Raw genomic sequence first — 13112 nt, 5'->3', positions numbered from 1 at the left:
CTGAGTAATATATCCTGTTCTGATGAACCTCCTCGGGAAGCATGTAGTAGAATTAGTATAGGTGAAGAAAAAAAAAACCAGTGACATGAAAAGCTTCCTTCAGTGGCATGATTGGTTAGAATGGGACTTTTCAGTTGGAAAGGGCAGAGACAGAGAGGGACGGGGTTGGCAGAAGATTGTTGAGCTCTAGAAGATCAGTAAAAAGCATGAGGAAAATAAACAGGGAGTGATTAGTTTCCCTCAATAACAAATCTAATGGACGTCAAATAACATTATCCGATTAGAAAGTGGAAAACAAAACAAGGCTCTTTTCTCATCATAAGTCTTTCCCATGGGAGCATTTGGATGCCAGAGGAATTGATCGGGAGGTGGTACCATGGGAGACATGGTTTCAGGAAGTCTGCATGTCAAGGCCACCTGGAAGCTTGGGAGAGGACATGCAAGAGAAATGAACAGTAGATTTTCTTTTGTCCAGGTATCCTCACTGGGTTTCTGCTGTTGAAGTTGTGTTGGTGTGGATAGGTGTTTAATCTGCCTCAGTGTGAGGAATAGCGTTTGCTCTTGATTCTGTTGGGTTTTTCCCCCAGCTGGGTTATGCTCCCTTAAGAAGGAGGAAGAGGACATGGAGGAATTTCCCTCCCTTCTCAATGCTTAAAAGCTCTGGAAGGGAGAGGGGCCTTTTGAGGGCAAGGGGAACACAGAGTGGACATGGACTTGGAGATGGGTGAAGGAGGGACGGTGACCGCAGCAGCCTGGGAGCCCATGGCTGAAGAAGAAATCCAGAGAGCCCATGGCAGAGTAGGAAATGGAGACCTCTGCCCAGCCGGTGATGGAGCCCTTTCTTGGACCTGGTAGCACTCTGCAGTTCATACTGCCCTGCAAGGGTACAGTAGGCAGTGGTGGAGTTGTACTGAGACTCAAGAGTAACAACTGAAGTGTCTCCAAGTATCTTTTTTTTTTTCAGTGGCATGGTTAATACTTTTTAAAGGTTAGCTAATTATCCTGGTTGGTCGGTTACCTTTTTGGTTTGTTCAAAAGCTTTTCAGCTGTCTTTGAGAGCTCAGCAGAGAGTGTTGATGAGGAGGTCTAAGCAGATCCACCACGAAGTTCTGGCCACCTGAAAAGCAGCATGGTCCCCAGTGTTTTAGCTTTATTGTTTCTGGAGAACACTTAGCAAATAATTTCAGGAAAGCATTTTTGATGAAAATTTGTACCTATGTCAGTTGGGACTAAAATGTGTGGTAGTTTGACTTCAAAAGTTCTTTGGGAGGTAACACTAGAATAACTTTGTCACATTAAGAAGTGATAGGTTTTGGTGGTGGGTTTTTGTTTTAGGAAACTGGAGTTGTTAGATACTCTCTAAAGGTCTGGAGAATTTGAGTAATTGAAGTTGCCGACACAATCCCATAGTTTACAATTTATGAGGCAGTTGCAAACCATCATGATCATCCTCTGATGTGAATACCATATGTGGCTGTGGGCACATAACTTTTTTTACTGTATCCTTCAGTTCTAGCATTTGGGGTTTTTTGCATTATCCTGGTTCTACCTGTGCATACTTGGATTACAGCTTTTTGGAGAAGAATCTGCTTACCTGGGTACAGATGGTAGTGAAAGAAAATTATTTTGCTTGGTACTACTATTAACAGCGGAATATAAACTTTCCCTCCTTGGCCTGTGTGTCACCAACTGATGAGAACCTTCTAGTGTGCTCTTCGTTTGCTCATTGCCATGCAAGTAGTGTACATCTGAAAGTCGTGCCAATGTTGAATTTGCCCTTGTCCTGGCATTGTTTCCATGCATCTTCCAGCCAACTCTAATGAGTCCACTTCATTTTGTCTGACTGATTTTTCAGCATTCTGGCTGATGTGGCCAAAGTTAAGGGTTTTCTTTTATACTTTGTACTCCTGGCTCTGAGGAGTTATTTGTATGGTACTGTGTGCTCTGCTGACTTAACAGAGCTCGTTTTTCTTTTCTAAACTTCCATTATTTTAAAGGTTGTTTTGATACATGCTCTGTCTGGCACATAGTAGGGGCTTTGTCTTGATTTCTTTGGTAGTTCACTGAATTTTGTTGTGGCCCAGCTTTAGGGGAGCTTTAAGCAGGAACATAAATTACAGCAGACAGTAAAGGGAAATGTAGTAGGAATTAGAAGTGTTTTGAAGAACAGCTCAAGGTGCAGTAGCAAATGAGTGAGGAGTTTGGGTGATAAGTTTCCTGCTGTTGAGAAGGAAGCTGTGGGAGGGAATCAATGAATCAAAAGCGTAAATTAAAAGAAATTTCTGTGCAATTCTTGTTTATATTGGTTTTCAATGGTGGGGATATTGCAGTGTGACTGAATCCCCTGTTCTTTGCTTATAGCACTAACAAATCTTGTGATTGAAATAAACTACAAAAAAGTAGTAATTACACACTAGAGTTTATTTTTACTCTTTTTTTTTTTGTGTTTATTTTTCCAACTAAAGAGGAGAAAAACTTAATGCATTTTATTGGAGTTTGCACATTGAAACATTAAGAAAGTGCCAGCTTAAAGGTAGACAACGCCACCCTGATTTTGTCAGCTAGTTTGTATACCCTATACAGTTTTACTTATCCTACAAGAAAACATTCCAAAGTTAGTATGCCTAATGCTCACAGTAAGGATGAACATACATTCCTGTATAAATGAGTGCTATTTTCTAATTTACCGTTGCAAATGAAGTCTGTAAAGACAGATTATCATACATACAATGATCTGTAGAGTGTCGGCTATTTCTCTTGAAGGTTATTTATTGACAGAAATGCAATCTGCAGGGAAAAAAAAAAAAAGAACTTTTTCCAGAAAATATATTTTATTTAAAATATTATTTTATGATACTAAACCTAAACTAAAACAGCATTTTCTTCTGTCAGCTGGATTTCTTAACCAAACCATGTCTCCTTGAATGAGCTGTGGTCTTAGTATGAGTGAATTGCATACATCATGAAAATTCCACAACTGCAGTCACTGTCAGAAACACTGTCTGCAGGCAGCTGAGCTAGTAGGAGAGAATTCAATGAGAATTGAGATATAGATCTCACATAGCACTGTCCTGGACAGAGTGCTCAAAATCCAATTACACTCAATACAACCTGCCAAAATATTTTGATTCAATAATAATGTGTATTTTGCTTTCAGTATAACCGAATTATGTTTTGTATTCTGAAATAACATACATTTATGCTAACTTTTTTGTGCACCATAATGAATCGGCTAGCTGTAGAAATTTTACATTGTACCTATTTAATAAAGGAGAACTTTGAAAATAAGAATAGTAGCATAGGATCTGACATTTTGAAAGTATCTTCCAAATGGTTGGCTGTATGGGCATCTGCACAGCAGGTATGCATATACATACCCCTGCTCTCAGTGAAAGCCTAATTTAGCTTTATATTCATCCCATTCTGCGAAACAGGTGTGATGGAAACAGACAGAATCTGGTGACACCTTGTTTTGTTCTTTGAGTAGCCATACTAGCTTTCTATTTTTTCCCCAAGTCTTCATATTCACTTTATTTATCTGCCTGTATGAACAGTCTTACTGTACATGATAGTAGCTAGCTAGTCTAGTTAGAGAGTGAAGTGAGCTGTGTGTAGTCTTACAAAGGCTGTTCATCTGGAGAATTAATTCTTTAGGGGCAAGTTGGCAGAGTACTAGCTACTATCTTTTTGCTGCCTAGTAGTCTTTCATTGACATTGGCAGTGCCTATTTTGAGGTTAAATTTGTAAAGATTTTAGTTTCTACTCATGAGTATATTATTTTCCAATATTTTTCAACAAATGCGTTGTTTGGTGAACAAGTAGGAAGAAAAGGCTTTGGTTTGTCAGTAACATTCCTTGCCTGTATAAATATTTCTGGAATACATGCTAAATTCTGAGTCTCTGGAACTTGTGCTGTGTGAATTCATACAGTATTTTCTTTCCAGTATATGCTTGGTTTCCATTAAATTTCAATACATCCCTTTCCAATGTGTAAGTGCCTGAACTTCTGAAATCTCTCACGGGGAAATGGTGATCATGGTTTGCATGATTTTTTTTTTAAGAATTTAGGTGGAATTGAGCTGGTGATACGTACAGTTACTGCCATTACTTCAGACAGCATTCCTTCTGAGCATAAAATCAGATAATGTTAGTTGATCTGGAAGAGGGCTTGCACTAAGGACTTACTAACGACTTTAGTATGTGGTTACAGCAGACGACAGCTCTTGAGCATGGGGTGACAATTGAAATTTTTATTTATTTATTTATTTAGAAAATTACGTTGAAATTGAAATTAAAACGAACAACATCATTTCACATAACAAATGCTTTCCTCTTAATACAAGGTTAAAAGTGGAGTTGCTCCACTGTTTCACCTCGGTCAGCAGTGCTGTCATTACTGTTACCATTTGGACCTGGTTATAGGGTTCAGCAACCAGAGTGATTGCTTGGCACTTCAGGTCATTAGAAGGGCACCCACCAAGCTTGTGTAAGTAGCAGTGTAATTTGCCAAAATTTGTAGGAGAAAGAGTCTCTTCCATAGCGCTTACGTTGCCCCTGTGACCATTGTACCATGTGTGATAGTGTTAAGGCCCTGTCAAGTTACGAAGGGTCATGTAAGACCTTGAACTTAAGTTTATGATATCTATAAATGCACAGAAAATGGTATTCTGAAAGTCTGTTCTCCTGCATTGTTTTGACATTTAATGTTTTTGTTGAGTTTGAGTGATGGGTGTGCTCTTAGTATATGTTAACATTTTTCTGCCCTTTTGAACAAATAATAAGTGAAACAGCATCCAACACTGGGTTGAACTTCAATCTAAACTGAAAGTGATTTTTGCAATTCAAGCTTTCAGTATATTGGGTTAAAAAAAATGAGTGCAAATGCTGTCAGAAATATTCTCATTTTAAAATACTGCTGATTTGGTTAGAAATAAGTTATCAGCCATTCAGTATGCAGTATTCCCATCCTGTATGGTGCTAAGATAGATGTTCAGTTACTGTCTGAAATCGTAAACACTTTCTATATTTGTGCAGTTAAACCTGTTTTTATACTCAGATGTTGTAAATATATTGATAATCAAGGTAGTCATAACCTAGAACACCTGAATTACAGGGTAACTCAGTTTGGGGTTTGTTAACAACACTGAAAGAAACACACAGTGAAGTCTATGTGTGTGTATATATATATGTAGATGACAGGAATGTCTCTTCAAAGGCACAATTATAGTTATTAGATATAAAGGAGAAACAGGTATGAGCAGTGTCTTACTAAAAATTGTTTGATAGTACAGATTTTGTTGGAAATCTTTTTAAACAGTCGTGCTTATTTTTTAAAAATCCAGTAAATTTCAAAACGTTTTGTTGGCTTTCAATGTCAGTTGATACTGGCCTGTGAGTATACCTGGCATACTACTACAAGCAACTTCATCCCGTTTTGATGATGATTTTCACACATTTGAGCATTCACTGAATACAAAAAACTTGTAGAAAAGTGAATTCAAGTAATGAAGCTTGTTCTGTTTAAAAGGTGAGGAGGAGGGAAGCAAGTAAGGTTTACAGAAGAGCAAATGTACATGATTTGTCTGAATTGTCATCAGTGCTCCTTTTCCTGCCAGAGGAGAGGTGTATATCTAAACCAGTGTGATGGGCTGACCCTAGCTGGATGTCAGGTGCCCACCAAAGCTGCTCCATCACCCCCTTCATCAGCTGGACAGAGGGGAGAAAATATAACAAAAAGCCCATGGATTGAGATGAGGACAGGGAGATCACTTGGCAATTACTGTCGTGAGCAAAACTGACTCAACTTACCAATCAAATCAGAGTAGGATAATGAGAAATAAAACCAAATCTTAAAACACCTTGCTCAACTTTATTCCCAAATTCTCACCTTCCTCCCTCTGAGCAGCACAGGGGGATGGGCAGTGGGGGCTGTGGGCAGTTCATCACACGCTGTCTCTGCTGCTTCTTCCCTCTCACACTATTCCCCTGCTCCAGCGTGGGGTCCCTCCCACGGAAGACAGTTCTCCACAGACTTCTCTGATGTGGGTCCTTCCCACATGCAATTCTTCACAAACTGTTCCAGTGTGGGTCCCTTCCATGGGGTGCAGTCCCTCAGGAGCAGACTGTGCTAGTGTGGGTCCCCTGTGGGGTCACAGCCTCCTTGGGGCATCCCACTGCCCCACGGTGTGCCTCCATGGGCTGCAGGTGGGTACCTGCCCCACGGTGTGTCTCCATGGGCTGGGGGCACAGCCTGCCTCACCGTGGGCTTCACCACGGGCTGGGGGGAATCTCTGCTGCGGCCCCTGGAGCCCCCCCTGCCCCTCCTGCGGCGCTGGCCTGGGGGGCTGCAGGGCTGTTCCGCCCACAGAGTCTCACCCCTCTCTCCCACCTGCAGTTTTGTTGCACTGATTCTTTTCCCCCTTAAAGATGCTATCCCAGAGGCACCACCATTGTTAACTGATGGGCTCGGCCTTGGCCAGCGGCAGGTCCGTCTTGGAGCCGGCTGGTGTTGGCTCCATTGGACATGGGGGAAGATTTAGCAGCTTGTCACAGAAGCCACCCTTGTAGCCCCCTGCTACTAAAACCTTGCCATGCAAACCAAATACAACCAGAATATCTTTTTTAATGTCTCCTCTGGAGATACTCAAAACCTGCCTGGGCATGATTCTGTGCAGGCTGCTTTAGATGACCCTCCTTTAACACGGGGTTGGACTGGATGATCTCCAGAGGTCCCTTCCAACCCTGACCGTTCTGTCATTCTGTGAGATACCATCTTTTTGAAGTATTTCTAAGTATAAATATTAATATTTATGCTTACATTTATCAAAAAATGCATATACTTTTAAATCTGAACTAATAGGGATTTGAAGTCTGGTATTTTTAGTATTGTTTCTCTGTGATTCTTTATTAGGAGCTTGAGTAAATTCACTGCCCTTAAGCAGTTTTATTTACAATCCTTACCACTTAGCTGGGTGCATGTACTGATAGTTAAGGTGCTTTTCTTCTCGGTAGTTTTCCAGTTACTTCTGATGGGTCTGATCTCTTTTATTTAATTATCCATAAAGTAGTTGTAAGGTCAGGACTATATGGAGTCCAAACAACAACAACATAAAAATCACATTGTTTCTGTACTTCACAGTCCAGAGGCTGTGAAGACAGAAATCTTTTTAAATGATGATGAGTCATAGGGACAGCTCCATTTCCAGAAGCATTCTTTTGTACTTCTACAGAAGGAAAAGATAAACTAGGTTATGTTTAAGTGACCATTAAAAGTAATTTAACTTACATTCTTTAAAAGAACAGAAAAAACTTCTGCAGCCTTATAGATACTTACGTTTATTTTTTTAGAAAGTCACTACTGAGTAAAGAATTTGCTTAGAATAATGCTATAAACCACTAGTAATATATTTATTAAAACTTGCATAACTAAACAGAATAGTAAATTAACTTTTGTTAAATTGATTCAGGTTTATTTGTGGAGAAGATTTTATCCTGTTTAGCAGACATTACCAAATATAAAATGAAATTACTGTGGAAAAGTACTCCTTTAAAGCACTGTAATAATCCTAGGAGGGGAAATGGGAGAACTGTATGTAAACGGTGTTAGTGTTGACTCCTGCAGTTACAAGTAAATAAATTAAAATATGTCCTATCACAGCAATAGATAACTTGCTGTTTTTTCCTCTACATGGATTGTTGCAGAATAATTCTCTGTTCCTTTATTCAAGTAAAATTGTCAATACACTGATTTGTCATTTTAGCACACTGCCTCGTTTTCCCACAGTACCTGGCCCAAAGGCTGCATCTCCCTCTCTAGCCTTTGTCTGCTTTGTCAGCTTGGATTTCAGTGTGCTGTGATTGAGGTTGAAATTGATGTCATAGCCTAATGGCATTGTTACTTAAGCAATGGTACTGTAGAAATGTAGAACAGTATAGAAAAGAATGCTTTACCTACTAACTTAAAAAAATGCATGTGCTCTTGGAAAAAAGGGAATAATTTAAAAACTAAAAGTTACAACCTAAATTAATTAATTGTAGCACAGCACATTCAGAAGAGCGATCCAGTATACTAATGTTTAACTGTTGCAGGTATTCAGAAAAAGCAATCCCTAGCTGCCTGGACACCTCAGTTATGTAATTTGGTAGCACAGGAAAGGTGATATTTCTGCTTAGCTGTTCATACTGGCTTTTGGAGCAGGAAGACTCTTTATGTAGGAAAGTATCCTGAACATACGATTTATGAAATAGCAGAACTGCCACGCGGGCAATGAGAAAGAGGCTTCTAAGAAGAGAATTGGAGGAGGGCTTGGATGTTGGGTGTGGTTGGGTTTTTTCCGTGCACCAAGGTGCTTTTCCCAGAGGAAGGGGATTAATTAGTTATTTTTAAATTTATCTGAGTTGACAGGTCTTGCAGAAACCTGCAAAACTCCCAAGACCGCTCCACATATATCCACATTGCCCTTTTAGGCTTTTAACCTAAGACTGTTGTCTGCAAATGTGGTCTGCCCGTAAGTCAGATAATGTAGGAGTCCTTCTTTGAAAAACGCCAGATTACCTGTTTGTCTGATTCTGCTGACAAGGCAGATGCTATGTCTAGAGATGGCTGGGCCATATAGCTAATGAAGATGCCTTTGAATGTACTGAAAAGCACAGGTGCAGTGGAGATGTCTTTCCAAGAGTAACAATTCTGTCACACCAGACTTGATCCTAAAGGCTATGCCAGCGTTAACAGGTGGTGCAGTAAGAGTTGATCTGTACATGAATTATGCGGAGGACCTAGCATGCATAATATGGATGTTACAGGGGATTTTGGTTTTGGGCTAGATGCAGTCTGTGTCCCATGGGGTGGATGCCCGTTAGGAGTCTTGAATGTAACTAGTGGCTTGGGTTTTGATCAGAAAATAATTTGGTTCATGTTTAGAGATCACCCTATGATGTGAACAAAAGTACACATCTGGTAGGGCAGGTGGGGGTTTGACATCAGACTGTTCCAATCTAAAATGCAAATGTGGGCACACACCTTGACTTCATCAGTCAGGCAGCATGCAAACTGGGAAACTGGGCCTCAACTCCACCTGCAGAATCATTTCCACAAAACAGTCTAAACATAATTAGTGTGTCTGAACTCCAGAATTATTCTTTCTAGAGTACCAGCATCTAATTACATGATGTGTGGCTGCAGTGACTGTGATGCTACTGGTTGCTCTGGGTTGAGTGCTTGGAGATTATGTCCCCAGAACCCTGTGCTGTTCTTTACTCAAAATCCCTTTGTGGTACAGGGAACAACACTTTGCATGTAGAGAAGCTCAGTAGCGTGCTATTTAAAGAATATCTTAATGTGGATGCCATTTAGGGTAACAAAGCTGGTGAAGGGTCTGGAGCCCAAGTCTTGTGAGGAGCAGCTGAGGGACCTGGGCGGTTCAGTCTGGAGAAAAGGAGGCTGAGGGGAGACCTTATTGCTCCCTATAAGTGCTTGAAAGAAGGTTGTAGGCTGGTGTTGGTAGGTCCACCTGCCACCACCTCCCAGATAAGAAGTAACGAGAGGGAACAGCTCAAGTTGCACCAGGGGAGGTTTAGACTGGATATTGGGGGAAAATTCTTTACTGAGAGGGTGGTGAAGCATGGGAATAGGCTGCTCAGGGAGGTGATGGAATCACCACCCCGGAAGTGTTTAAAAAATACATAGATGCAGTGCTTGGGGACATGGTTTGGTGATGGACATAGCAGTCCTGGATTAACAGTTGGACTTGATGACCTCAAAGGTCTTTTCCAACCAAAATGATTCTGTGATGTTGTTTCCTTTGAAAAGAGCAAAATGCATTTAAAAGGTACTTTCTGTACAAGTTGTAAGAACCATTAAAGTTGACAGTAGGGTATGCTAGGCTCTTAAAAGAGCAAAACAGTGATGTCGAGATAATTTCAAATTATCTAAAATTCATTACTTTTCAGGTCTGAACAGAAGTACAATTCTGGGTGTAAAATCTAAGTCTGTGTATGAAAAGCATGGAGTACCTTTCATTATCCAGAATTGTTTTCGTTTCCTGACTACTGCTGCTTCTAAAAATAGTTGCTATGCCACAGCAGGAAAAAATGATATTTTAAATTCCAGTAAGGGCTTTTTGCCTTGTGGCCAGTCTTTTCAATTTATTTTTGCTATTGATGTATCTGCCTTTATGATGTAGAAAAGGCATTCACTAACTTGCATTTAATTTTCTACCTGAATTTAGGCCACTGAGCATCAGGGACCTGGGGACTTACATGCCTCTTTTAGTGTAGTAGTTATTGTTTACTATGAATTTTTTTGTGCATTACATGTATGTTCCTTCAGCTGTATAATTTTACCATACATAGTTCCAATACCACATAGCAATATTCTTAGCTTTGAAGCTCCAGCTGTATGGAAGAGTCCTAAATCATCCTTGTAGAGATGGTCATGGTGATAGTAGTAATAAGCCAAATAATAGGACACCGTGAAGGAATCTTAAGTCTTTTCCTCATAGGTGTGGTGGTAGTAGCAGCACTAGCAATAAGAATAATGTGATTCTCCTTGCTGTTTTACAGCGGTGTTGAGGCCTCATAGAAAATAAAACCTGGGGTTTACTTCTGCTGTGGTTTTGCGGTTTAAAAAGTGTGGTATTCAAGATACTTTTGTAACTTTTACTATGTATCCAAATTTTGTTTTTGCATGACTAATTTTAGGTACACAGATGGAGAAATGTAACTGATTTCTCTGGGCTTCTATTTCTCCATCTGTAAATTCAAGATAAATGGTATTTACTTTGAGAAGAAATTTTAAATAAGCCAATAGTTTGGACTACAGAGAGGATGAGTTATTCTGGATATACTTTACATTGTGACAGTGCTGGGGGAAATACTGTAGAATGTATCTGATGGCAATTAAAGTTATGACACTTGATCACTGCTCCCATGAAATCTAATTTACATCAGTCTCTTAGTAGCTGTTACATAAACGTGCATTTGAGGCCAGGATAAGATTTATGTACCTTAACTAAGCTTCATTTCTTACAGGAGGTGCTGAAACAGCTACAAGGAAGTATTGAAGATGAGGCAATGGGGTCTTCTGGACAAATTGACTTACTGGAACGACTTAAAGGTAAATCTAGAATTATGTTTTGAGGAGGGTTCATTTGTTTCTGAGTCGTTTTTTATTTGGCATAAATTTTTCTAACTCTGCTTCATCTTCTTTTCAATGCTGACTTTGATGGTTAGACTTAGTCTCTGTGCCTGTTATTTTTGCTAAGCGCTTCAAGACACATTCGCAAAAACAAAGAAGTACCTATGCTGCTTTTATACTTTTGCTGCTGTCACCCTAAGGCTTGATATGAATTGCTTTTGGTATAAGTTGCATTTCATTCAGTAAAAATACATTTAAGTTAATGATGGATTAGTTCCACCAGTTTTCTAAACTTGTTTACATGCCTTGCCCTCTCCGTGTCATATTACTGGAATTGTATCTGTCATTCTGTACTTCGATGCCCCCTCCCCTAAAGCATGTGCTGGAATGTGCATCATCCCATTATATGGGATGTGCAAAGCAAGCCCAGATCCCTGTAGAACATGGATTATCCCTACCGCTGAACCAGAAATACCATAGGGTATGTCTTATGTTCAGAGGGCCTTGTGGTGAATAGAGTTGTTTTCATTTGTGTGACAATGAAGCATCTGTAGGATCTCTTGAGAAAGAAGGTATTAGGAAGTGGGCCGCAAGAACAACTTAGAGGACATTTATGCAAAACTGCCCATTTCCTAAGTCCTCTGGGAAAGAGGCAGGCAGGCTCATGTGGGGATACTGTTCCAACTGTCAAGATGGCAGTTTGGCCATCTGCTCAGCTGACTAGTATTCTCGAAGTATGTGATTAAGACTGGGTTCGTTCACACTATGTTCTTCTGTGGATTTCTGTGCAAAATGTTTCCACCAGAAAGTCACAGATTTGTTCAGGAAATAAGAAATTAAGATAGAAGTTATCTTTTAAATTTGTGCTGCTGAACTTCCAACTCTGAAAATGTTTGCTCTTTATTACCCAGAACTGAACTTGGAAAGTACCAACTTCCCTGGGGTGAAGTTAAGGCCAAAGATGTCTGTGCGTTCATATGGGAGCCGGGAAGGGTCTGTGTCAAGCCGTTCAGGAGAGTGTAGTCCTGTTCCTATGGGATCATTTCCAAGAAGAGGATTTATGAATGGAAGCAGAGAAAGCACTGGTTACTTAGAAGAGCTAGAAAAAGAGAGGTAAATTACTTTGTTTATTCATCCAGCATGGATTGACTTCTAACTTTAACATGAAGGTTTACTGATGGACATAGTATTTAGCTGTCATGTATATGATTCTGATCAATGGTATATTTATCTTGACAAGTAAGGAAAACAGGAATCTATATTTTATTTAGACGCACACAATAAAAAAAAAAATATCTTAAACACATCATATTGTTTCTACTGCTTCTTCACATGTGTTTCATTGTTACTCATTGGCTGAAGGTTACCTTATTTTGGTTGGGAGATTGCCAGCATCTGAAAATATTTAGAAAGAAGAGGTGGAGCTTCCCAAACACCTGGATGTTTTCTCACCACTGTTAAGTGCTGAAAAAGTAACAATGTGATGAATCTGACTGAAATCCCAGGTATTTTCAGAAGCCTGTCTATAAGACAGGGTTTCCTAAAGAGTTGGTCATTGAAGCACTGGTTACTTAGAAGAGCTAGAAAAAGAGAGGTAAATTACTTTGTTTATTCATCCAGCATGGATTGACTTCTAACTTTAACATGAAGGTTTACTGATGGACATAGTATTTAGCTGTCATGTATATGATTCTGATCAATGGTATATTTATCTTGACAAGTAAGGAAAACAGGAATCTATATTTTATTTAGACGCACACAATAAAAAAAAAAATATCTTAAACACATCATATTGTTTCTACTGCTTCTTCACATGTGTTTCATTGTTACTCATTGGCTGAAGGTTACCTTATTTTGGTTGGGAGATTGCCAGCATCTGAAAATATTTAGAAAGAAGAGGTGGAGCTTCCCAAACACCTGGATGTTTTCTCACCACTGTTAAGTGCTGAAAAAGTAACAATGTGATGAATCTGACTGA

The 13112-nt window shown here is 39.7% G+C and overlaps 1 protein-coding gene across 4 annotated transcripts in view; it reads left to right on the top strand.

Moving 5' to 3' along the window:
* APC (APC regulator of WNT signaling pathway) overlaps positions 1–13112 on the top strand; it is a 103408-nt gene that overhangs the window by 42581 nt on the left and 47715 nt on the right. For 3 of the 4 annotated variants that reach the window (XM_040580272.1, XM_040580270.1, XM_040580271.1), the window contains exons 3-4: positions 11029–11113; positions 12046–12247. In XM_040580272.1, the coding sequence (XP_040436206.1) occupies positions 11029–11113; positions 12046–12247 (287 nt within the window). Of the gene's footprint in view, positions 1–11028; positions 11114–12045; positions 12248–12697; positions 12729–13112 lie in introns of those variants that run through there. The other variant, XM_040580273.1, reaches the window with a different exon arrangement.

This window comes from Falco naumanni, chromosome Z (genome assembly GCF_017639655.2).
Source record: "Falco naumanni isolate bFalNau1 chromosome Z, bFalNau1.pat, whole genome shotgun sequence".
Taxonomy (NCBI): Eukaryota; Metazoa; Chordata; class Aves; order Falconiformes; family Falconidae; genus Falco; species Falco naumanni.
The sequence above is the reverse complement of the archived record's forward strand: the minus strand, read 5'-3'. Positions and strand labels throughout refer to the sequence as shown.